The following is a 27,954-nucleotide window of genomic DNA, read 5'->3' on the forward strand; positions in this document are numbered from 1 at the left end:
TTCTGTTACTCTTATTGATTCATATATTTTATTGTAATTTTATTAAAAACACAAACGCTCGGTTTTTACTCTTTTATTAAAATAATATAGTTGTAAAACAAGCTAGTTGACACTATTTTCAAAGGGTAGTAAAATAGAAATAAATACTGGCAGAAATGTTTAAAAAATTGGTTTTAGTGTTCTGTTACTCTTATTGTTTCATATATTTTTTTGTAATTTTATTGAAAACAGAAACGCTCGGTTTTTACTTTTTTATTACAATAATATCGTTGTTAAACAGGCAACACTATTTTCAAAGGGTAGTAAATGTTCGTTGCCGTTCTACTAGATTGAAAAAAACAATAATTTTTTTTGAGACATTTTTTTTTACATAAAAAAAAATATTTTTAAATATATTTTTGACAACGATATACAATACGAGTCAAAACGCTGTCGGCCATGATGGTCTATATTTTAACTGTTTGATGACGTCACTTTAACACCAAACCTTAACAAACGGAGTGTTTGACAAATTTATTAGTTAACAGTAATATTAGTTTGACGTTTATTCATTTAGTGTCATCAAGTAACGTCGTGACGTCACAAAATTGACGAAAAATTTACTAAATACATAACTTTCGAATTAAGGTTTCTATGAAATTCTTCATCATCATCATCAGCATCATCATCAGACTATAGACCATAGCTAGACATAGGCCTCTTGCATGGACTGATGGATGGGTGAAATCCTTAACTTTTATTAATCGTTATCGATATATTTCGAATCCTTATTTAATGTATACTACACAAAAATTGTTTACATTAAATTTGATATGAGTCAACTACCCTATTGCAGTCAGCATATAACATAGTTAGATGTTATATGCTGACTGTATGTAATACAATCTGTAATTTTAAAAATGAAGTTGCCCAAAATTAAAAAAGTTTTAGTTGATTACAAAGAACATTAAATATGCATAAATATTAAAAACATATTTTAACTAGGCACTTACGAATATATACTACATACTGTCTAAACAAACAGTCACCCTATCCGAACATTCTCAAATATCTACAAAAATTGTTTTTACACTTATTTCCATTTCACCGTTTCTGATTAAAAGGGACTCTATATTAAAGTATTTTTGTACATTGTAAATTTAGAATCATTTTTTGCCAGAAATGGTAAATGTTACAAAAAAATTAAACACATTTTTTTAGCCGCACGATTCACAAAATTTTGACTTAAATATTTTTATCGTAAAATTCACCGTAAAAAAATATTTTAATATAAACTTTGAGGCTAACAATATGTTGTAACACACATGGGATCAATAAGGACTCTTCACAGTTTAATTTTTGATTTACTTGGGAGTTTATGACCTTTTTGGCGAAATTAACAGTTTTGATAAAAATGCGTTGGGCATATACAAATCCCACTTTACAAAATGAAAGTTTTTCAAAAATTCATATGATTCATGAAAAAATCATAATAATATCATATTTTTTTTGTGATTTCTTTATGTTATTAAATTTAATTACCTAATTTTTAAAATGTTAATTTTAAAATTAATTAATTTTCTTTAAATTTAATAGCAATCAACGGAGAATATTTTTTATGCATTGTATTAATAAAAGTAAATATTCATAAGCTTAGTGTTACTTTAGGTATACCTATATTTGAACATAAGTACTATTCTTACAAAGATGTAAAATATATTTCATACTTATGTAAAATGCTGCCATAATAAATATTTTAGTATTAAAATACAATTTACCGAACACTAGGTATAGGAACAAAGTATCACAAGTTTGTACACGCCGTCTATAGATACTTATTGTCGATTCGATTTACTATTTGTAAGTCATTAACTGACCGTTCACTTGGCTAGATAAACCATGCAATCACAATGCAATTATAGGTACTTTATATGAGAAACTTATATTATTATTATTTCTAGAAAATATATACCAGTTTACAAATGGTCTGTTTTAAATAATTTAAAATAGCGTATATAAAAATAATATTAATAAGTTATATTATAATTGTCAGAATATAACAAGAAACAAACGACGTCTGAGACTATACCCGCGTATTTGGTGGTTACGGAATATCTATTTTTCCGAGTTTAGAAGTTTGGAAGTTCACATTGGCTCTTAATTTTGTCTCTCTACATCCTCTTTATACATATAACAGACAAAGTGTAGTTGCTTTCTCTCTTCACAAATTTAACAGAATATGAAAATGCGTCTCATTTTTCAACTTAAAAACTTACACCAGGAGCATTATTCACCAACGAAAAAAAAATGCTCCAAGCCTCATTTTTTGTTGCGTACCTCAATACAAGTGATTCAATGCCTTTTCATCATCGTTGTACTTGTAATAAGTTAAACACATGGTATTTTCTTAAAAGAAGAAAAACTAGGCCACTGTCCGCCAGGGTAAAGTGTGAAAATGAAGATATTGAAAATATTATAGAGAATTTACAGGCGTTATTGTTTCCTCACAATGTTTTCCATTACTTAAATACACTTGTATGCATGCGATGGAAAAGGTTTTTCTTGTTGAGCGCAGAAGCATCGCCAGATGGGGCCCGAACGCAGAAGCAGAATAGATGGGTGGAACGACTCTCTAAGTCCTCTCCGAAAAATGTAAACTGTCCATTCTAAATATCCAAGTTTTAGCCTGTTAGGCTATCACCTCTTCATAATTAGGTATTTATCATATCAATCCATATAAATAAAGTCTGTTTGTAATATGCTTTATAAGCACTTTCTTTCTCGAGCCTTGATGAAGTCGTATTTTAGTCACTCTCTATTTGAACGGAGAAAATTTTAGTATTTGTTGACATCAACTAAAATATTCTAAGGTACTATTAAATAATATTATCTACAGCTATTAAATTACTTGTAATAAAAGGTAATTTTAAAGTAGCCATTGGCTAACTTTCAAAATTCACTCCTGAATTTCTCACGGTTTCAACCAGCTCTTCTTAGTTGATAATCCCTAAATTTATTGGTCACCAGTAGTTGTACCTTCGGGTCACATGGGGCATTACCGTAAATCTTTGGATCTTCGCATCCATAAGATTCAAAGCATTTGCTGGTAATTGGGTTCATACTACAACATATAAGTATGGCACCGTCACAGAGTACCGGTTTAAAGCGTTCAGAACTACTTACGGGTGACTCTGAACGTACTGTAGGCCTATTTGGTAGGTAATTAGGTGCAGGTGTAGTCACAGGTACTTGTGGTCGTGAACTACCTTGTCTACGAGTTTCTCCAGGTTCAGCGCCGGCTTGTATAGTTCCATGATCCACCGGTGGTGCTTCTACATCCATAGGTTCTTCAGGAGGGATAGGATCAAAATTAATTGGTCTGCTACCATCCCCTTGATTGGCACTATTACTTAAATCAGGTTTAGTGGTCACGATCCCCCAATTTTGCCTTTTATCATTAAATGAACCTCTATTATCTAAAGTGACATTAGTAGTTCCAGATGTTGTTGCTTCACTTGGTGGTGTCTCACTCGTAGCTGGCTGATTACGATCATTTACTGGTGGTGCTGTTCCTTGGTTATTACAGCCACAATTGAATTGGGGTATGTACACTAACGGTATATAAGCTGGGTATGGAGTGTGGGCAGGACGACGTTGATATCTGACATCTTTTAATACATCTTGCAATCTTCTGAAAATGAGATTCAAAGCATCATCACTTCCGTATATACCAGTATTCTGAGAACCGTCCCTTTTCGTATAGTGAGGTTGGCTAGAATATGGTAAAGTGGGAAAATCGTATATTGATGGATAATCCAATCCAAGGTAATCGTAAAATCGTTTTTGTCGTTGATTCTGACTCGCGCCGTTGTCTTGATGTTGTTCAATTATAGATTCACTATTTAGTGTGACATCTTCTTCTAAACCAGTAATGATACTGTGAATGTTTTCACTTGGTGCGGCTTTGGAACATCCTTGGTAGACTATTATACCAAATAATAGCAGCAAAGCATTCGCCATCTGAAATGAAAAAAGAAAATTATTAGAATATTTTTAACTATAATATTTTTATTTACTTTTATTGCGTTACTGTTAAGTCGGCGCGATTATTATTTTCAAATCAAATCAAATTGGTATATAAGTTGAAAGTCTCCAAAGTATTTTATAAAAGCTAAAAGTTTGTTAGCTTATGCTCGCTAGACAACTATGATATCTGAAGCATTTGAAGCATTTTGAGTCTTTGGGAGTTTTTTTTACGGGATATAATGAGAATTTCTGTCTTCAGTTGTCAGACACCAAGGTGACATAGTTTCATCATATTATGCCGAGGAAAATATAAAAAGATAGTAGACGCCCGCGACTTCGTCCGCGTGGAATCAAGTTTTCACAAACCCCGCCGGAACCATGGATTTTCCCGGGATAAAAAGTAGCCTATGTGTTAATCCAGAGTAAAATTTATTATTATTCCAAATATCAGCCAAATCGCTTCTGTAGCCGCAGCGCAAAGAAGGTACAAACATACACACTTACACACACACTTGCACACAAACTTTCGCCTTTATAATATTAGTGTGATGATGGTATGATGATGGCGCTATATATTTGGACAGTTAAGCATCTGATCTGAACTTTTGAAACTTGATACCTTCTAAAGGCAGTGGTCTTATACATCATAATAATTTCCTACCGTACTTAAAAACCTTTTAAGAGCATTGGCTGACAAGCTCTCTTTAGTTTTGAAAACAAAATACCAAGGTTGAGTGAATTTTATGAGATGTCATGTTAAAAATGTCTCATTTGACAGGTATGAAAATACAAAAACATGTAACGTTTATAATAAAGCTGACTGCGCATAAAACACGTCTCTGTGAAGTTTTCTAGGCTTTCACATTTCTATTGTCTTTCAACAATCGGGACAAAGGGATCGGGTTGAAACTAGAGTTTGAAAAGAACTTTTAGGTTAATAAATATAAAAACGCTAAAATGTATTATTCTGGATTGTTCATAACATAAATTTATATTTCTAACTGTTAATCAAACTGATTATGATCATAGTAGTTATTGAGTTCTATTGCAAGACTTTGTTCTCTTGAAAACTGCAATGCAGTGAGAGGACGTTTTTATCTTGCCACAGTTTAGACCTTGAAATATTCATAACACTGAGAAATAGTGTACAAGTGTACTACAGGTGTGAAATTTATGTTATACTTGAGATTTTTAATCTTTAAACATGATTTTGCTTAACCATCGGTTAAGATATTAACCGATGGTTAAGCAAGGTGGTTATAAAGGTTTGTTTATTTGTCACCTTAGACTTTTATTTAATCCATTATCATACATTTTATCATCTTTAAATAATAATATTTTGCAACCTTTAAAAAATCAAACGTTAATAAATCAATCTCTGTCAGATTATAGGTTGTCATTTCTAAATAACACTAGTGGCCATATTTATAAACTTGGATTAAAAATTAGGCCACAATTTACTTTAAACTAAAGTGAACTTTAATGAGTTGTGATTAGGTCCACTTTACAAAGTGTATTAAATTTTAATCCATGTTTATAAAAATAGCCATAGACATATAAGTAGGTATGCAGTATGCTACAGTAACTGACATTTTCAGATTAATCCTATTATTTGTTAAAGTTTCATTATCTGTTGATATTTATATATCACGGTCTCATAAAAGGTTGTGTATTTGCATTATCGAAGAGGATTACAAACTAATTGGCCTCATGAAAAGGCAATTCGATTGTTATAATAATAATAATTAATTATGCGGAAATCATTGGTCACAATCACTAATATAATAAAGTTCAAGGCAAAATGTTATAATCGATGCTTTAAATTAAAACTAGTCCTCTAACGTATTAATTTAATTAATATCATTAAATATTCTTTCTTTTATTTTTCTTATACCAAATTGATTTTTAATAAAGAGACAAATATCTCAGCATTCCATGGATTCACCGTGCGGGTGCCGCGTCCATCGAGTGGTTTAGAGAAAAACTACGAGCAGAATCCCGGACTTGTGACCAATGGGCGTAGGGTTAAGGTTAAAATGTCGTATGTTTTACAAACTCTTAGATACAAAAGTAGTGACTATAAATAATTTAAATTTACTTAGTTTTTCTTTCACTAAAATGTATGCTATTCAAAAACACGATTATTTATTATTTTCAACTAGCAGACGCCCGCAAATTCCTCCGCGTGGAATTAAGGTTTTCACAAATCCCGCGGAAATCATGGATTTTCTGGGATAAAAAGTAGCCTGTGTGTCCATAATCCAGACTATAATCTATCTCTACTACAATTTTCAGGTATTCAGTTTAGTAGCCGAGGCGGGACAGAGTAACAAACATTCATACCATAAAAATCATCACGTTTTCGCAAATCTCAAATAAAAAAAGGGATAAAAAGTAGCCTATGTGTTAATCCAGAGTAAAATTTCCATTCCAAATTTCAGCCAAATCGCTACAGTAGTACCAGCGTTAAAGAGTAACAAATATCCATACAAACATACATTCATACAAACTTTTGCGTTTATAATATTAGTAGGATTCTTAGATTTCATGTTTAAAAAAATATCTTGATTAGAAAATAATCTCAAATTAGCTTGTAATTGACTGCACTATTAGATAAACTGCTACGTTGGTGTAAAGTCGCTTAGGTTGATGGGTCATTCAACCGACGCGTCTAATTATAAATTAATCACGATCAGGTATACACCTACAAGCGACTGCATTATACGTAAGTATGAACATAATATACGTAACCTTAGACTTGGCATTACATGCGTGGGCCACCTTGAATTTAAATAATCGATTTAAGCCAAATTAAATATCAGAACAGTTTATACTCGTTTGATCTTGGACTCTATGCAATTTTAATAGGGTGGGGGGTCTTTCTTTAAATTTAACTTTGGGTCAGTTTTTAAATTTTCGCGCAGAAATATGATATGAAACGTACGTAGGTACCTTGGAAAAGGAACATACAAAACCTTTTTACAAACATTCATAACAACTTTTGATAAGCCTACTACATAAAGACTAATTCACCCGCTGGTTAGAATTTCTTACCTAAAGGAAATAACTTACAATTAAAAAATTTTGAAAACCCCCCGAAATTATTAATTACACTCATGATAAAGACATCCATATTCTCTTTCAGTACGCTTTCATTTAAGTTATTTAAGCAGAAGGCTGTAATTATCAAAACGCACGTATATCATACGACGTTTTATAACACATTTGTGAGGAAACACACTTTCTGAAAATTTTATTATAATATTTTATCTTACAAAATTAATTTTATTCATAAAATGTTGAGCACTTTTCTGACATAAAAACTCTTTGCGAAGATTTAGAAAAGTACCGTTTGTTTTTAGACGGATGATAATGGTTTTATGTTACATTACGGCACATGTGCATTTTACTTTACATTACTGCACATGTGCGTAATGAGATACATTACGATATTGAAATTGGTGAAATAAACGCTACTTTACGAGCGAATGTGTTATAAAAAATATATGGTTAGATATCGAAATAACAACCAGGGTCTGCTATTTCATTAGATCTAATAGTCAATAGGTACATATATAATGCTTTGTATCTACCTGTTTATTCATACGATGATGCACACGTTAGCTCCATAAATGCTAACATTAATTAAGGGGCAGAATAATTTAAATTAATGATTGTAGCGGTTACTAATACATTAACACTCGTACCCAGTCCATTAGATGTGATATTTTGCTCTGATAAGGACAAAGAAATATATATCATTGGTAAAGGATTATCTAGTTTATACCATAATAATGAGGATGTATTTTTTTTTGTATATTGTTAACAATTCGTAGTCATTCATCTTAATTTAAGGTAATAAATTACATTGCACAGAAAAATAAACGTGGCAATTTGAGATCGTGCGTACTTTATTGCCTTTGGTTTTTTCGGTAACACTGAAGGTCAGGTGGATACATACAAATATATTGGTAATTTACAATCTAACACTGTTGAGCCAAGAGACTGCTATAGACTGATATAGTTAGCTGTTTTTTTTTTTACAACTTAGCCCTTGACTACAATCTCATCTGATGGTAAGTGATGACGCAACAAAGATAAAAGCGGGCTACCTTGTCAGTAGGAAAATCCACATCCCTTTCGGTTTTAACGACATCGTATCGAAATGCTAAATCGCTTGGCTGGACGTCGTTGTCGGTAGAATGGTAACTAGCCACGGCCAAAGCCTCCTCACCTGATCTGGACCAATTAAGAAAACCTCAGTTGGCCCAGCCGGGGATCGTACCCAGGATCTTGTAAATCCACCGCGCATACCACTGCGCCACGGAGGTCGTCAAAAAACCTATGTTTGTCAACCTATGTTCCTCCCATAGACAAGACCAAATAAGGAGCTTGGACTGTGTTGGTATTGTAAGGTATTAGATTTCAAGGGTCCAGACCCTCAACCGTCAAAGTAATAAAGCGTATTTTTTTAATTGTAATATGAGAATTGATATCCCAAGTCTCCAGTCACTTGGCTTCGCGGCAGTAATTCGAATATTTCGATTGAACAATGTCAAATGTTCTATAACGAAATATTCGAACTCTAGGGTCTCTAGCGATGGGTTGCCATGATAGTTCGAAATCCGGCATAAAAATATATACGCTCATCTGTTATTTATTTGGGATAAGAAATAAATTTATGCTTTATTTATTTGCCTTTGATATAGTTAATGGTTTTCCAGATTTTGTCTTGCCGCAATTTGACTAGGCAACCTATTTGCAATGCATCATCCTAATCTCATCTGTTATTTATTATCAATAATAAATAACAGATGAGAGTATAATATTTAATGATGGATCATAGACTATGAAGTTATCGGTCACTGAAAACATGATATCTGTTAACTTGCAGAAAACATAAAAAAATACTCGTACGTTTTATACTTGGAGAATTGATGATCTGGACCCTTGAAACCTTCAAAGCTACCACAGTCCAAACTCCATAATTGACTACACTGGCGTGCATAAGTTTGTCGATCAGGGTATGCGCAAGTAATAAAATTAAGCAAACTGGAAAAATCTGTATTCAATAAGCAATAAGAAGGGTATGCAGTACTTTAATGCATGTATGACGTTCACGCCACTGATTGACAACCTACAAAAAGAAACATAAGAAAGTAGCATGGAGTAGCAAAGATGACTTTTAGCCTTCTTAAAATGAGATTATGTATCGATGACTCCCGTTCTATATTTCGCCGCCTACGTGGATCAGTGGTATGAGCAGTGGATTTAAAAGACGGAGATCCCGGGTTCGATCCCTGGCTGGTCCGATTAAAGTTTTCTTAATTGGTCTGGTTGGTGGAAAACTTCGGCCGTGGCTAGTTGCCACCCTATCAGGAAAGACGTACCGCCGAGCGATTTAACAGTCCGATGCGATGTCGTGTAGAAACCGAAAGAGGTGTGGACTTTCATCAAACTCCTTATTAGTTAGCCCGCTTCCATCTTAGATTGCATCATCACTTACCATCAGGTGAGATTATCATATTAGTCAAGGGCTAACTACAAACGTGAAGTAACTGCATTCCTTGAATAGTTGTATTTCAATTAGTGACACGCACATTTAATTAAGAAACGACTAGATTGTACATAATATGTCTCCTTCAACTCATCAGCTATATTGATAGGCATATGAAATTTTAATGATATCATATTACGTGATATGCTCATAGGCATAAATTAAAATTATATTATTGAACCTTGATTTTTGAATAAATTACAACTTCAATTGTTTTGACATTATGAATAACATCACGAAGTTTTGTATTGTATTGTACGTTATTTGTATTTGTATTGTATTGTACGTAACACCTACTCGGTATCTTAATTGCTTGAATTCTGAAGCTTTAAGATGTAGAAGGACAGCCGCTATGATCAGAACAATTGTCGTTTTAATTGTTTGACTATTTTTGTTATCACCATTTCACAATATTGTTTTAGAACTTAGTATATACCTACCCTGTCATATACAGCGATGGATAGTATATACAGGATGCTCGGGAGTATTTCCCATAACTCTAGGGTTATTATTCTTTTACAAAAAATAATTCAAAATGTTCACTATTTTTTGTTATCACCATTTCACAATATTGTTTAGAACTCAGTATATACCTACCCTGTCATATACTGCGATGGATAGTATATAGAGGATGCTATACCAACCCTGTCATATACAGCGATGGATAGTATATACAGGATGCTCGGTAGTATTTCCCATAACTCTAGGGTTATTATTCTTTTACAAAAAATAATTCAAAATGTTTACTATTTTTTGTTATCACCATTTCACAACATTGTTTAGAACTTAGTATATACCTACCCTGTCATATGCTGCGATGGATAGTATATACAGGATGCTCGGGAGTATTTCCCATAACTCTAGGGTTATTATTCTTTTACAAAAAATAATTCAAAATGTTCACTATTTTTTGTTATCACCATTTCACAATATTGTTTAGAACTTAGTATATACCTACCCTGTCATATGCTGCGATGGATAGTATATGGAGGATGCTATACCAACCCTGTCATATACAGCGATGGATAGTATATACAGGATGCTCGGGAGTATTTCCCATAACTCTAGGGTTATTATTCTTTTACAAAAAATAATTCAAAATGTTCACTATTTTTTGTTATCACCATTTCACAATATTGTTTAGAACTCAGTATATACCTATCCTGTCATATACTGCGATGGATAGTATATAGAGGATGCTATACCTACCCTGTCATATACTGTGATGGATAATATATACAGGGTGCTCGGGAGTATTTCCCATAACTCTAGGGTTATTATTCTTTTACAAAAAATAATTCAAAATGTTCAAGGAACATAAGATGTGTTCTAAAATGATTTCTTTTGTAAATAGGAGTTAAAATGTGTCCCTTATACGCATTCTTATAATAATGACATATATTTATATTTTAAAATGCAACTTTGTCACTTTGTTACCTAATGTGTTACATGGATAGTCGGTATTATTTGAATTACTTTTTAAGAGAACATATTTTTTTGTTTTGTAGTTAATAACATATTAGTTATGCAGTTTGGTTCCTATAAGTGGTTTCGTTAATACCTTGAAGTTATGGAAAATATTCCCGAGCACCCTGTATAAATCAATTTATAAACATACAAACATAACGGACGTAAATTTTAATGATTTTTATTTAAATATCATAAAATTGAAAATCTAAATACATTATAGTCATGAAATTGAAATCAAAGTAGTGAAATAAAAATTGTGTATGTCTAATTTTGTTGATAAATTCGAATTGAATAACAACATAGAAGTTATTTTAACATTTACTTATTTGTATTCAAATTGATAAAGCGTAACAACTATAATAGAAATTGACCGTATAATGGCAAAAATAGTGTGTAATCAAAATTTTGGTGTAACTAATTTATTCATAATTTTTTATGTATAGGTATAAAAATAACATTATAAAGTTATTTGAAATTATACTTACCTATGGATAACTAATAAGTATATAATACAATAAAAAGCGGACTCCCCGACCCCGTGAAATATTTGGTTTTTTTTTGCGAAAGTTTTTCGAAAATTCTACAGAAACCATGAATTTTCCGGGATGAAAGATGGCCTAAACGCTGCTCAATAGCCACCTTTATCTACCAGCGACAATTCCAATAATATCGGTTTAGACGTTCTAGAGATTAGCCCGGACAAATAAACTGACAAACATTCGTTCAGACGGATAAAAATAGTAAAAAAAGCTTGATTGTGTTTTAGTGTCTTAGAAAGAACTAAATATAAATAAACACTTGATAATATAGTATTTTGAAATCTGAGTCAAACATTTCAATTTTATTTATATGTACCTGTATGTATAGAATCTATCTTGGTTTTTCTTTACCTATTCCGTTACGCTGTGTTTAGGTCGTTAAAACTTTTTGAGAGTAGGTACCTATGGGGTTTTCCGCGATGATTCCGTCACTCTGTTTAATGGTTTCTTAGCAACATATTTTAAACAATGGTTATTTTATATTGATTTTAAAGACAAACCAGTATAATAGCAAGCAAGTATTCGATGAAATATATAGGGTCACTGAAAACGTATAGTGATCCCTTTAAGGGGTTATAGTAGGGATCATTAGCTATCAAATTGAATTGAGTTACATGGGTCAAAAATGTACCGATTTCGAAAAAAAAGAGGCTTTTCTCTTTTTTAAAGAAATGTGAATTACTCTACTTCAAAAGTGGATTATAAAACAAAACTTACGTATTTAGTAGTTGATTTTTGTGTTATTAGGTTGGTAATAGCCTACTTCATACTATTATTATAAAAAATAACACAAAAATTGTACTCTTTTTGAATTAAGACTAATAGAATCTAAAAATGTTTAAATGTTTTTCTGTTTGACCCATGTAACCCAATTCAATTTTTCACCCCTTAAGAGGATCGCTACACGTTTCAACTGACCCTTTACACTGTTGGTAGAGGTACCGAATTAATTGATGCTTGATTTAAAAATAAAAAAAGGATTATCATCTAAACGTATAAATTACGATAAATGGCAAAGCGATCACAAAGGGCGTTCGTGTCGCTTAAAATGTCTCACGTCTCAAAAATGTCAAATTCGTGTTCACATTCGTGCTTTTTGTTTGTGCATTTTTGAGTGTTGAAAATGGATATGACCTTTGAAGGCTTTGATCAACGCTGTTTGAATTATTTGACATTTTGCGAATTTCCTATAGTTTGCATATCGCATACGTATACGTGCGTAAACTTCATAATTCTCGTTTATATTTATGTAGTCATCTACTTTAAGATAAGTAGGTTATCTGTAAAGGTATAAATGTAATGTATTTTACCGCCTCGCCGTCCGAAGTTATAAGTAGAAATTACTGAAATAATTCCCAGTATAATTACGTCAACATCATAAAACACGAACAATTTTCCTCTAACATTGAAAAAATCTTGATGCAGGTAGGCAATTTACTGGGGTAAGTCCGCTAACCCCATAATGTCAAATCTAAAACAAGCAAATGAACATTTTTCTGCGATCTCGATACAAGGCCTAATGTGCTTAGCACGTAAAGTTGTCTAGGCTTGTAAAAGCTTACTAAGAGAACTATGATAATTGAATACAAAAATACAGATGAAAAATGAAAAAAAAAATCTGAAGCTTTAAACGATAATCTAAAAACCAAATTAGCTCCGCACTTTACCACGATGTCACCTGATGGAATATTAAATCTGGCATCAAGGCAAGACACATCTACTGTCAACACTTATCATCTTCTTATTATTATCATTAGGCATCTTCCAGGCAAGCGCGTTCAAACTTACCTAGAAGGTGTCATAAAGTCAGTCAGTTTTCATCTCATAAAGACAACTTTTGGACCGGTACCTAACAATGTCTTTACGATTAATTAAAAAAGGAATAGGGATACTGGTCATATATAAAAAGAAAGTTGTAGTATATATATATTTTAATGTTTAAACTGATACCACCTGGTGGGGGTCGACCAACACTGCGTTTATAGTAGCCATTCCAAGTTACTGGGATTCACAGGATGGAGGTTCAGGATCGTGATGTTTGGAAGTCCCTACAAAAGGCCTATGGACGTGTAACGGCTGATATGATGATGATGAAACTTTGATGACAAATCAGTGAACTATCGAGTTTCAATTAGTTAGTGAACTATAGAGTATTAATGGATGAACGGTGTAGAGCTCATCATAGGCGGTGTTTATTAGGTGTTAGTAACGAAATCGTGCTCCATAAGGCACGGAGGGAAGGTAAAGGCCAAAGTCAATCACCAATCTTGTTCCACCGACGGGGGTCAAAGATGCTTTACCACGGTCGACCAGTTTGTATTGTCGCGAGCGTTAGCGTTAATAGCTGTCACTGCTAATTATTATCTTTGAGCCTTGATAACCCAGTGAAGGAAAACATCGTGAGGAATCCTGCATACCAGAGAATTTTCATGATTCTCTGCGTGTGTGAAGTCTTACAATCCGCATTGGGCCAGCGTGGTGGACTATTGGCCTAACCCCTCTCGTTCTGAGAGAAGACTCGAGCCTAGCAGTGAGCCAAATATGGGTTGATAGAATGAAAAAAAATTAACTATCAGAGGCTCGCTTGAGTTTCAGAATTAAAATGAGCAGGCGGATATATGGATGTACATAAATTTATTTGTGTTCATCTTCTATTCACGTATGTCAATTTTACTGAATAACAAAATAAAGAGGTCGCCAAAAAACGAAAAAAAATCTTATAAATACCATAACACAGATACCTCTCAATTGTTTGTGTTTATGGCCCTATTTTCATGTAGTTTTTAACAAGTAGAATAAAAAAACTTAGAGCAAACTATTGGTTTGTTTTATTGAGATGAGATTCAAAGAATTGAAATTTTCTCAAACAGACCGAATACCAGGCGGACAAAGTCACGGGCGCTAGCTATAAAAATATGTTATTCTGTGCGAACTTTTCTGCGAAACCTATACTCATATTAAACAGGTTAAAGTTTTTGAGGTTGTACGAGGTACCTCTCTGGATCTATTAAACTGATTATGAAGATTTTTATAGCAATAGAAAGCCACGTTTTATATGAGTGCCATCGGCTATATTATATCCTTACATTCCCAGGGGAACAGGAACTACATGCGGCTGAAACTGCGGGACTAGAAAATTATTTTTTGGATTGTTATAGCTATAAGAAGGGTTTTTTCTTCTAATATTAGATGTGGAACCTTAAAAAGAAGTAAAGATTGTGAAACAATGACGGTTAGTCAATTTTTCGGCTAGTTAACACCATTCAAGGCGATTCGGATTGGCTAATAGTCATAAAATTGTTGTTATCCATTCTGTTGGGTTAAGGCTTAGATAATTGAATTTTAATGTGTTATATCTACAATCCATTTCAATGTGAACATATATGAAAATAATGTTATTTATACATTTATTCTTAATACTAGCTGCCCCTAAGAAATAAATTGATTATGCAATTTCGAAAAGGACATATTATTAAGCGTACATACATAGAAGAAAGAAAGAAACATACATCTCGCAAATATAGATAAAACATCTATAAATTATCTAATAACATATTTAGATTAGTTTTAAAATAAACAATTTTAGTAATTTTCGAAGGCTAATTAACATCAAAACTTAACACAATAGTTACTTTTAGAAATTATACACTTGTTTGGAAAATAAGTAGATTTTTTAATTCCTGGACATTTTAAATTTTTAGACATGTGCGGTTTTTGAAATTGCATAATTATTCAATTGCTTTGAATAGCGTTGTTGCCTTCATCAATGATGTCAGAAGAAAAATTATATTTGATGACTAGCGGACGCCCGCGATTTCGTCCGCGTGGAAATCAATATAAACTTTCAAGCCCTTTTTCACCACTTCAGGGGTTTATTTATAAACTTTTTTGAATCACATTATATTTCGTATTTTTTTATGATTTATGAACAAATTTTTGAAACTGTAACTCTAAAAATGAAGAACTTTCCATACAAACTTTCAACCCCCTTCTTATTTTATTTTCGCAATAAAAAGTGTCCTATAACCTTCTCCATAACCGAACAAAAGTTTTATTTGAATTCATTCAGTAGTTTCAGCGTGATGCCCGAATAACATAAAAACACGGACAGACAGACAGACAAAAAATCGAAAAAAAATATTTTTAGCTTCAGTATCGATTACATAATGCCCCCGACAAAAATTTTCAAAATATCTTCAATGTACAGAATGTAAAAAATGTATCTGTTACAGTTTTATTATAAGTTCTAGATGGCGCTAGTAGTCCTTTAAGCCAAGGTAACGTTTGGTGTTACAAATGGTATAAGTAAAATCTCAAATTGCGAATTAATGTATAGAATTCGACCAGTTTTATAATAAGTATAGATATAGATATAGATTAGTTCGATAGAATTTCAACTTTAAACAAACTAACGATATAGCTATGCTATAATGTTAAATATAGATATGGCGAAGAAATAGATATAGAAAAATAATAACATAGGGCAAAGCCTATGTTATTATTTTTCTATAACCTTTAGAACTGCTCTATGTAACCTACTATTTGTTTCCATGTAAAATTACGATGAAAACAAATCCTTTCTAATCAGCCAGTTTTATTTGTCAAATTTATTGTTTTAAACTAATCTTATCTGTATGAGTTTGGCTAATGTCTGGATCTACTGAAAACAAACTTTACCTCTTTACTTTTAGACGCCCGTAGGGAATAAAATATAGCCTATAGCACCCGAGGATAGTGTAGCTTCCAAACAGTGAAAGATTTTTTCAAATCGGTTGACTAGTTCCGAACCTATTTAATGCAAACAAACAAACAATCAAATATTTCCTCTTTAAAATATTAGTAGGTATATTATATAATACTAGCGGACCCGCTCAAGCTTCGCTTTGACTTGTTCAATGCACTTCTTCCCTATCCCTACCCTACCCTGCTTCTACCCTACTCCTACCCTACCCCTACATTACCTCTACCGTACCTCAACTCTATCCCTACCCTAGTCATACCCTATTCCTACCCTAGTCATACCCTACCCCTCAGATTTAGAGGTTTGAAAAATAGATGTTGGCCTATTCTCATAGATACCGGATAAGCACAAAAAATTTCATCAAAATCGGTCAAGCCGTTTCGGAGGAGTATGGCAACGAAAACTGTGACACGATAATTTTATATATTAGATATTAGTACGATTGATTAAAAGTTAAATTTACTTGTTTAATTGTGTAAAGTAACTATTATAGCTCCATGGATGGAATGGCATAACGAAATCAACGATTATTACCAAATTCCAATGTAGTAAACATTGGAATTTATTCAAGGTTTTGAATATATCAAAATGATAATCTAAAACATAAAATCTCATAATTATCACAGCACGGTGTTTGTGGTCGCACTCCTTCGAAAATGCCTCGACCGATTTTAATGTTTTTTTGTTGGTATGTTAGATATAGTAATGTAGGTATCAATCTCCTACCAATATAATGTAATCACTTTTTTTGGATTTTTATATGAAAGAAACTAAGGCAGAACTACGCTTTCTTACTTACTATAGTGATAATTAGTGTTAGTATTAGCGTTTTCTATGCCCTGTGAAACATAAAATAACCGAAATTCATTTTATAATTATTAATATGTACCTAATCTAATATAGTAATTTTTGAAACTCTTAAAACCTTTCCTAGTTGTAGAATAAATTTTTTTTTAAATTATGACTTAGATTAAATTTTAATTATTAAATTACGGTGCAGTGCTTTTACGTGACAAATATTCATCATCTCAGTCTAATGCAGGACATAGGCCTTTTGTAGGGACTTCCAAACATCACGATTTAAAATTGTATTATATTTACATATTGCCTTTCTCAAAAACATTAGCAACGTGGGTCTCCTCCTTAGTGAGTCGGATGGGGGCACAGAAAATGAGAATGTACAAGGTGGTAGGTACCGGCAAAGAGGCTTTGCCTCAGTTTGCCTCCCGGGTACGACGCGGCAACTTGCTCCTCATGTGGTTTCTTCTAGCTTCTCTCGGGGCTGAGGCATTCTTGTCTATGTTCGGCTGCCCCAGCACGGACTGCGATTTCTCTCTTTGTCAAAAGATCACGATAAGATATTTTAGATTAACGAAAGTCACCGACATAGCTCAACGAGTCGCGAAGCTGAAGTGGCAATGGGCGGGGCACATAGGTCGAAGAGCCGATGGACGTTGGAGTCCCAAGGTGCTGGAATGGCTACCCCGCACTACAAAGCGCAGTGTTAGTAGACCCCCCACCAGATGGACTGATGACATCAAGCGAGTCGCAGGGATTCGCTGGATGCCGGTGGCTCAGTATCGTGATGTTTGGAAGTCCCTACAAAAGGCCTATGTCCTGCAGTGGACGTCCATCGGCTGATATGATGATGATGATGACACTAGATGGCGCTAGATAGATATATTATTGTATTTGAAAGCTAATTAATCGGGGTCACAGCAGTTCAGTTAGTACTACACTATACTATACTCGTATAGTGTGACTGTGATGTGTGACGGAACATGCACATGATTCACCTAATGTTCAGTTATCTAACCAACAGAGCCATATAACTAAACATACGTTGCTAATGTTCTACAATGCACTGCCCAATTAAATTAACTTGGGATATACAGGGTGCTTGGGAGTATTTCCCATAACTCTAGGATTATATTCTTTAAGGAAAATAAATTAAAAATGTCTAAAAAACATGTGTTCTAAAATGAATATTTTCGAAGTAAAAATATTTCTTTTTTTAGATCTTAAATTGTCCCGTAAATCGCATCCTTACATTATGATCTAGGCAAACTTATTCATTGATAATATCATGAAGAAGCTTACTAGTGAAGTGCGGAGTGCCAGTTGCAATATCGACATTCTTACCGCTACGATTACGTATTTTAAAATGCAAGGATGGAAAATATACAAAATAGAAGGAGATAAAGGCGTGTGTTAGGTTGTTAGGTGTTGGAATAATTTGAATTACTTTGTATAAAAACATATTTTTTTTTTAGTTAAAAAAAATTAGTTATGCAGTTCGGCTTCTATGTATAAGTGGACTTGTCAACACCTCGAATGGGACCTACCTATGGGAAATACTCCGCAACAACCTGTACATGCCTTTTGTGACGTCACATAGAAGCATGGCGATACTACTTTCGCGAACGAGCCGTCTTACAATGAAAAATAATCAACTAATTACTAAGTTTAATGCACTCAATAAAAATATGTGAACAACAACTGATTATTGAAATAAAACCGTTCTCACTGATATGCACATAGTACCGTTAATAGTTGCGGCTTGATACAAAAGAAGAGGTTGTATTAATAATGGGCATATGTTTTTTCCAAGTTTTGTATTTTTTTTAATTATTTATTTTAAACCACTTACCCTGTCTTTCTTAAGACACAGTACGAAAGTTTCTATATACCTTATTACGTGTACAATTATATATATTATAGTGTTCATGATTATATTAATGATAAAAAACATTGCCGTTAAACTGTAATATACGACTGTGTGCTTAGTTTTAAATAAGTTTGTAAAATGGTGGTAAACAAAAAAAATACCTTGACTGAGTTTGTTGTGGGCTCTTCTCGGACCAAGGCGCGTTTGGAACCCTCGTTAGTTTTAAGTTTTCGACTATTATTACAACCATTAAATTAAATTATGACACAATCTTGACCTGTCAAAAGTGCTTGTAAACTAAGCCTAATTGAAATAAATGAATTTTGACTTTGACTTATAATCTAGTCACTCTAAATTACTCATTAGTGAGTACAAAGTTCAAAAGGTCGATTGCAAGTATCGATTAATAATAACTTATTATCAATGGTTGCAATTGCATGTACCAATAAAATTATAACATGACGCATAAAAGATGTCGCATGTCAACATGTCCGTCAACGTCGTTTGTTTTAAGCCTAGTTCACATGTAGTCAATTAACGTGCCGTGGAATGTTTTTATTTTTTAATTGGCTCGCACATCAATGACGATTGCAGTGATGATAAGGAAGAGTTATAGAATTATTAACTGCTGATGTAACTGTCACACGAAACAAAATACAATAGTGCGAGATCCGGCATAAGGAATATATACCCTCATCTGTTATTTATTTGAGCTAAGAAATAAATGATGGAAAATATTCACATTGACACATTACAAATAGGTAGCCTAGTAAAATTGCGCCCAGTGAGTATTAAATGTCAATTTATTTATATTAAGTTAATGTAATCTACTTCCCTTTTTTAATAATTAATAAAAATGGTACACACGTTAAAATAATATACCCAACAGAATTGAAAATTTAAATGTTGCCTGCTTTCACGCTGCAACTGTGGGGTTGCCAGATATAAACAGTTAAATTGTGTTATATAAATACCATCGTCAGTTATTATCGTCTTATATGTCAAATGAAAGGTTATTTTATGTTTAATATAACATTTAATATTGTATTAAGTTGCTTGTGATTTAGCTCATGCTTTCCTAGATTTTGTATGGGTCTGGCCGCAATTTAACTAGGCAACCTATTTGCAATATGTCACTGTGAATTTTATCTATTATTTCTTACTAGCCCGCGACTTCGTCCGCGTGGAATTTCGATCGTCCGCGGTTTTCACAAATCCCGCGGGAACCGTGGATTTTTCCGGGATGAAAAGTAGCCTATGTGTTAATCCAGAGTAAAATCTATTTCCATTCCAAATTTCAGCCAAATCGCTTCAATAGCAGCGTAAAAGAGAAACAAACATACTGACACACCTACACACTATCACACTTACACACAAACTTTCGCCTTTATAATATAGTGTGTAGTATAATATTTGTGTGATCACTGATAAATAACAGATGAGGTTATATATTTCTAATGCCACATCTTAGACTATAACATGCAATTTAAAATAATTGTAGCTGCTTAACGACGTTTTGAAACCTTCTAGTGGACTAAGAGCCTGTAACGGCTAGTTCTTCCCCATTTCAAGAAAAATGAAACTTTGTCATCATATCCTCCTTCCACAGGTAAGTACGATAGGGGTTACTTATATATGTTTTACGAAGGGTTCCCTGTTAACTCCCGAAGCCACCAGGGGCCCGTTATCAAGGGGCATAAATGTTAAGCCTTGTATGCCAATATCACCGCCGAACTTACATTTAAAAGAAAAATTAGTAGTAGTACGAGTACCTATACTTTCTAAAGTAATCGCTCTCTTTTACACACACAAAGAGGACTAAGTATTAGTTATTAAAAGACAATGAAAATTCATTCATAATTATCATTATCAGCTGATGGACTACTACTATTGGACCTCTATTAGACATAGTATTAGTATACATAAATACTATCAGACTGAGCCTTCTTATGAGTATCTACAAGAAGGCTAAGTAAGCCTTCTTGTACAAAAAAGTTTTAACCATTAAACAATTACATTATGTTCTTTGTTATAAAAAACACGATTTCAAATTTAAACATAATGACGTCGTAACTATAAGATTTTACGCACGAATCGTATGCCTACCTGTTTCGGAACTATTTAAAAATGCTAATAATTAGGTACGACATCTTTAACGTTATATACATAATTATATACATATTGTGTTCCTTATAAAGGTCACCTATACGTGCGATCGTCCGTATAGACATAATGGCTGTATTTGCATACGTAACTTACAGTGTACAGTCGTTAACCGGTTTACATCCTTTTTATAATTTTGAACAAATTACACATTATTATTAGCGTAGCGTCCATTGTAACAAACCACAACTTTTTATTACATCGATTTCAAACTTAAAAGACCAATGACTCGATTATTGAAATGCGTTTGTTTTTTAATTTTGTTTCCATATGAACTGGACAATTTTAATAAATTGAATGAACGTCGCGTCGATTCACCTGTGTAAATTTAATTTAAAACTCCGACAGAAACTAAAGGTACCTATTATGTGTATCACAAAATGGAAACCTGCTTAAATAGACGGGTTACAAAAAACAGATACATTGTCGGAGACCTATTTACGAGTACCTATACCAAAAAGTGCCGTGCGTAGGAGATCACTTATCTTATTTATTACTATTAGCTGTGCCCCACGATTTGAAGAAGAAGAAGAAAAATACTTTTATTCGGTCAGTAAAAGTTAAAACTATGCTATGCTATTTAAACAAAATTCCAGACAAAAAAAAGCGCACTTGCGTAAAATTATCTATACAGTTTATAGCCTTACTCAATTAATGGGTTAACAAACAAGAATTGCCTCTATTCTAGGAGATAGGCCCTGTCCTATTGTTAAAAAGATTTTTTTTTATTCTCTACAAGTTAGCCCTTGACTACAATCTAACCTGACGGTAAGTGATGATGCAATCTAAGATGAAAGCGGGCTAACTTGCTAGGAAAGGGATTGCTTTCGGTTTTTACACGACATCGCACTGGAACGCTAAATCGCTTAGCAATACGTCTTTGACTGTAGGGTGTTAACTAGCCACTATGTGGGATGCCCTTCCGTCGTCTGAGTTCCTTAGCACGTACAATTTGTGCACCTTCAAGGCAAGAGTGAATAGGCATCTTCTAGGCAAGCGCACTTCATTTCAGATTCAGATCTCATCATTGTTTTTCATCAGACCATGATTCAATGAGTCAAGCGCGAGCCTATAGAATGATTATGTGTTGTCATGAAAAAAAATCTTCCTAAGTTATACGTGTAATGATAATTTATTATGAAGCACAGTTAGAGGAGATTAAAAAAATATGCATGTAAAATACAACTTATTTATATTGTATTTAAAAATGTTATCGTAATAAATTTTATCTGTTATAACAACTGTACTTTTAATTCAATTGAAACTTTATGGGAACACAAAAATGAACAAAACAATGCTTCTTCGCATTGAAATGAAACCTCCTTTTTTATAATCAGTTAAAAGGAGATCAAATGTAACTGTAACGAACTACCAGTTAGATTCCTTTCCCATAATTGGCTTTACGGTCGATGACCTCGACAGATGAAGAATCTCTTACAAATCTAAGTATAACTATATAGATCCTCCTTAATTGAATGTTACATGCAATTGCAAGAGTTTGTATGGATGTGTGCATGTTTGTTACGCAACGTATATGGATAAAATATACAGAAAAAGATAAAAGGTATGAGTTTTTAAACAAAATGTTCTAACCTTCTAGGTTATAACATTTTTAATCCATAGATATTGTATGTGTACTATAATAATGTATTTTTTAAACATTACATAAATCATTTTCATGACTTTAAAACTTATATAGAGGGAATGAAACATCCTACGGTTATGAAAGCTTTCCTCACTTATTTAACCCACAGAGATAGCACATAAGCCAGCTAAGTATATCGTAAATTTAAGTTTATTTTATCTTTATCTATATGAATATTGTCGGTAAGTCGGTCAGCCACAGTAAACAATGCGTTAATGCCTTCTACAATCTCTCTTAATTACCTTAATGTGAAGTATTGTAGTCTTAGTCATTTTGTGTTAGTTTATAAATTTTGTCTAGTACATATTTCAAATGGTATACCATATCTACTAGCTAGAAGGGCGTATATGGTTCTAAGTGCTGGATAGCTGATCTAAAGACCCATCAGACTCAAAAAAAGAATGCCCAAGACAAGGCAAAGTCAGCTAGATATAGATTAACTCACTTTGCCAAACATATCTAGTGGGATAATGCTAAAAGGAGATAAAGAACTTTCTATTAAATGTATTATTTTATGTAGATCATTTACCTGCTGAGTGTTAAATTCTCAAACAAATAGAGGTTAAATTCGACACTCAGCGGCTGAATGCTCCCCTGGGGGTGTCCCTACAACGTCTATGAATTCCACTGTACGACAACAAAATTGTTCTGAATATCCAAGTCGTCTCGCGCAAGAAGAGCGGACGGGAAGTCGTCGCAATGCTTTGTATTGCAAAAATCTTCTCATTAATATTTATTGTAGCCCGACGTTTGTACGAAGGTCCATACGAATTGGAATATATTGAATGTATTTGTATACTGTTTTACAACGTGCTATGGCTATATACGTTATGGAAACATACCTCTTTAAGCTTTGTCTGGGAGATCTCTATTATATTATCATCATCATTAACAGCATATATTCGGGTCACTGTTGAGCACGAGTCTCCTCTCAGAATGAGAGGGGTTAGGCTAAATAGTCAGAAAAAAAATACTCTTTCTAACTTTATAAAACTTGAGCAATGAGCTATTTATAGTAATGAAAGTAATTCGGTAATACTACGAATTCAACACACGTTTTGGCAGAGGAAAATACTCGGAAAATTCATCATCAGTATGACTATGTGGAAAACCTTGGAAAACGTTACATAAAAAACAGAAACGTATATTCATATATATATATATATATATATATATATAACAGATAGTCGTATATGCTATCTTCCAAAAAATAAAAAATACAATTTTTAATTTGCAGGACTATCGTTATCATTTTGTCTGTGATCATGTCATTGTTTACTTATATCTGCTTTCCCGAAGCAGGCTACCAACCCTCCTCATTCACACTGTCAAGTATGCCATCAGGTATATTTGACTTTGATTGTGTCAGGCAAGTTGAAAAAAACAGAGCACCAGTCATTAAACGAATTGGTTTTTGGGAAGGTGCTGAAAAAAGCTGAGTTGTCGTCAGAAAACAAAAATTGAACAAAAAAAAATACTAAAATAGTAAAAATAATAAATTTAATAAAATAATTAAAATAAAATACATTATTTAGTTTATTAAAGGGCACTACTTGTTGCAAGACGTACGAGTATTACGTTAGTATTGTTTACTCGCATTAAGTATTTTCCTTTTAATCGAACTTAACAAGTTTATAACAGGATATATGGTTGCTAGCTTGACCGCTTCGTTGTTTAGCGTCCATGGTTAGCCTTTATGGAATCGGATCATAAGGTCCTGGGTTCTAGTGGAGCTGTGAATTACTGAGATTTTGTTTCTTTTTAAAAAAATCATTAAAATAAACGAAGAAATATTAACCTATAGGATAGCACAAAATCTCCGCTCCTCCTAAGTGAACAGGGACTTGCGAGCTACTTTAAAAATTCATATAAAACCGGTAAGCGGAGCGGGGAAACGGAGTGGGGTTAAATAAATTATATTTAACATTTTTTTTATTTTACATAGTCTGCAACTCCGCTTTGCATTAGTATTTTACTCCGCTACACTGTTTCTCCCTCGCTCCGCTTTGATGGATAGACAGCCTAAATGAGAACGAAGCCTTCGTTCCCGGTCATTATCATTAACATCTCAAGGCGATCGTAAAATACTTTAACTTTATAATCCTAAGTCCGCCATTGGAGTAACGTGGTACCCACCACGTCTAGGCTCCAAATCTCCTCTCCCATAAGAAGTGAGGCCTCGCTCCTAGTGGATCGAATAGGCTAAAAATGAATAGCTTTACGACTATTATAAACCGACTTCAAAAAAGGAGGAGGTATTTTTTTTTATGTTTGTTACCTCATAACTTGGTCATTTATTAACCAATTTTAAAAATCATTTATTTGTTTGAAAGAGATTACTCCCAGATGGCAAATCTGAAAATCCAAATGACCATTTCATTTTCATGAAAATTTATTAGGTAATTTTGTGTTAAAATCAAAATAACTGATTTTCGTCTTTGAAGTCGGTTCCATTTTTATGTTAAAAAGATTATTTAATAATTTGCTATCGTGTTTTGTTTGTAGTCCTCAGATTATAATCCCAGGTATTACAGATAATCGGTAGGAAGCACTAAAATACAAGGCAATTCTCACAGTTAACGGTATTGAACTCAAAACTAAATTATCATTATCTCAATAATGATGTACTCCAAATCTATATTGTATTCAACCTATGCCATAGACAACAGTACAACAAAAACTAAGAATAATGGGGCTCGAGAAGAGTTGGCTAATTATTTAGAAACATTAGTAAATTTTTTCTCACGTCAAGGTAAAAAGCTTTTGTAGGTTTTTTTTTTGGAGGACAAAAGAGCGTAAGTTACGCGGTTTATTTTGCTCACTCGACTTTAAAACCGAGGTCTATTCAATTAACTACAACTACGAGTACAAGTTATTTTTTGACCATCTCATTGTTCTAGTGGTTAGTCTATGAGGTTGATCTTGAGGTTCTAGGTTCGTGTCCCTAGTCGGTTCATGACATTTTATTTTCTAATAAATTCTCAATAGTAACCCGACAGAAGTTGATGGTATGAAAAAAAAGAAGATAGAAAAAACGTTTATTCTAAAATTGTGCCATACAAAGGCGAATGTGGGACATACACAATGCCTAAGCACTATTGTAGCATCCGATGCCTCAACCAACTGAGCAAGGCAAGACTTTACTCAAGTAGAAGAAGCATAAAACACCACACACACTTTACTAGTCCATTCAAATAGACTAATAATGATAATATGGCCTGCCCCTGCAGCCAAGTAGCACGTCGATTCCCTTTCTACGATCGCAAACGCTTCGAAAACTAGAAAAGTGTATGGGAATGACAGAACTTGATTACGTGACCTGTCGATAGCAAATGTATTCCCGTACATTTTTCTAGTTTTCGAAGCGTTTGCGATCGTAGAAAGAGAATCGACGTGCCACTTGGCTACAGGGTCTGATATTAACTACGTTATCGTTAGGGTTAGGCTAAGTTAACTACGTCGGTAGCCACGCATACCTGTGTACCACCTTTAGAATATTAACATCAAAACTGGTTAAGATGGCCACAGGATCTCTCATATTTTAATTATTTAAAAACTGTATGTACCTTTTTAGGTGATAGTGGAGAGAGAAAACTTGTTTTTTTAATGTCTGCCTACTTATCTAGTGTGTATTTAAATATATTCTGATAATTTCAACTCCAATGCAAAACACAAGGAATTTTTACCTGGTCTCGATGTAAGGCCCAAAACAGAGGTAGTGTGGAGACCACACGCAATCAACTTTTTGCATTTGTAACCGTAAATAAAGATTTTGTACTCGTAAATAAAGATTTATTATTTAACTAGCGGATGCCCGCGACGTTCTACGCGTGGATTTCAGTTTTTCACAAATCCCGCGGTAACCTTGGATTGTTCCGGGATGAAAAATAGCCTATAGGCTATCGTGTTAATCCAGAATAAAATCTATTTCCTTTCCAAATTTCAGCGAAATCGCTTCAAACGCCGCAGCGCAAAGGAGTAACAAACATACACACTTACACACACACAAACTTTCGCCTTTATTGCGATTAATAACAATAATTTCATGAAAATAGTGTTTTCGTGCATCACTAATTTTTACTCTCGACTTCGTACGCCTTAACGTTTGCCTTAAATATTTCGACATTATTAGTAGAACCCATATTCGGCTCACTTTTGAGCTTGAGTCTCCTCTCAGAATGAGAAGGGTTAAGCCAAATAGTCCATCACGCTGGCCCAATACAGATTGGCAGACTTCACACACGCAGATAATTAAGAAAATTCTCAGATGTGCAGGTTTCTTCACGATGTTTTTCCTTCACAGTTTGAGACTCGTGATATTTTTATTTTAAAAGCACTTAACTGGAAAGTTGAAGATGCATGCCCCAGACCGGATTCGAACCTACATTCTCCGGAATAGGAGGCAGAGGTCACATCCACTGGGCTATCTCGGCTGTACTAGGCTATCACGATTGTATATATTTCTTACACATTACGTTATCATTCGTCGGATAGATAAATTATTTGTTTTATAAGTTAACCTCAAGACACTATAATTTATTCAATAATTAATAAGATTAATTTGAAGTAAATATTAGCACAAAAATTCCTCTAAAGTAATTTAAAATTTAAAATTTTATAATGTCCTCTAAAGTACAGGCAAATGTTATTCATTGTTTACATTGATAGAATAAATATAAAACATAACGAGAAGAACATAATTAGAAAATATATATATGAAAATGAGACCTCAGTTCCACGTCGAAGGAGCTTCAATACCGGTAGAACATAAAATAGCTTCACAATTTTTACGCTTAATTAACAATACAGATGTTTCCTTACCTTGAATAAAATGAAATTCCAAGACTATTTCAGTAGAATATTATTGTTTGTAAAACTGGGCACTTTCACAATATCCAAAAAACACGTCAATATATTGTTTGTTTATCTTCTTTCGTCAGTATTACAGAAGGCACGGAAAAACATTCACTCGATTCGAGATTAGATACTCAACTGACTGGCGCTCACGCTTGCCGGCCGCTTATACTCATGCCATATACCAAGTTGTTAGCGTACAATATTTATTTAGAACAGTATGAGGTATTTCTACGTACGAGACATGCACGTGAATAGATATGCACACGATCCTAAGCACTAGCACCAGTAGCTTGGGATTTTTTTATTATT

At 33.4% G+C, this 27,954-nt stretch overlaps 2 protein-coding genes across 2 annotated transcripts in view; one reads left to right on the top strand and one right to left on the bottom strand.

The window, feature by feature from the left end:
• The window catches only part of LOC112042848 (uncharacterized), a 232,794-nt gene that overhangs the window by 83,023 nt on the left and 121,817 nt on the right, over window positions 1–27,954 (top strand). The window lies entirely within an intron of this gene.
• Window positions 58–27,810, bottom strand: LOC112042846 (uncharacterized). The gene is made up of 2 exons (XM_024078018.2): window positions 27,610–27,810; window positions 58–3,999 (listed from the first exon to the last, which is right to left on the bottom strand). Exon 2 carries the CDS (start codon window positions 3,997–3,999, stop codon window positions 2,959–2,961), a length of 1,041 nt encoding a protein of 346 aa, XP_023933786.1. The 5' UTR covers window positions 27,610–27,810; the 3' UTR covers window positions 58–2,958.

This window comes from Bicyclus anynana, chromosome 12 (assembly GCF_947172395.1).
Source record: "Bicyclus anynana chromosome 12, ilBicAnyn1.1, whole genome shotgun sequence".
Lineage (NCBI taxonomy): Eukaryota > Metazoa > Arthropoda > Insecta > Lepidoptera > Nymphalidae > Bicyclus > Bicyclus anynana.

Coding starts and splice junctions, on each gene's coding strand:
- LOC112042846 (XM_024078018.2), bottom strand. CDS start 3,999: ATGGCGAATGCTTTGCTGCTATTATTTGGTATAATAGTCTACCAAGGA.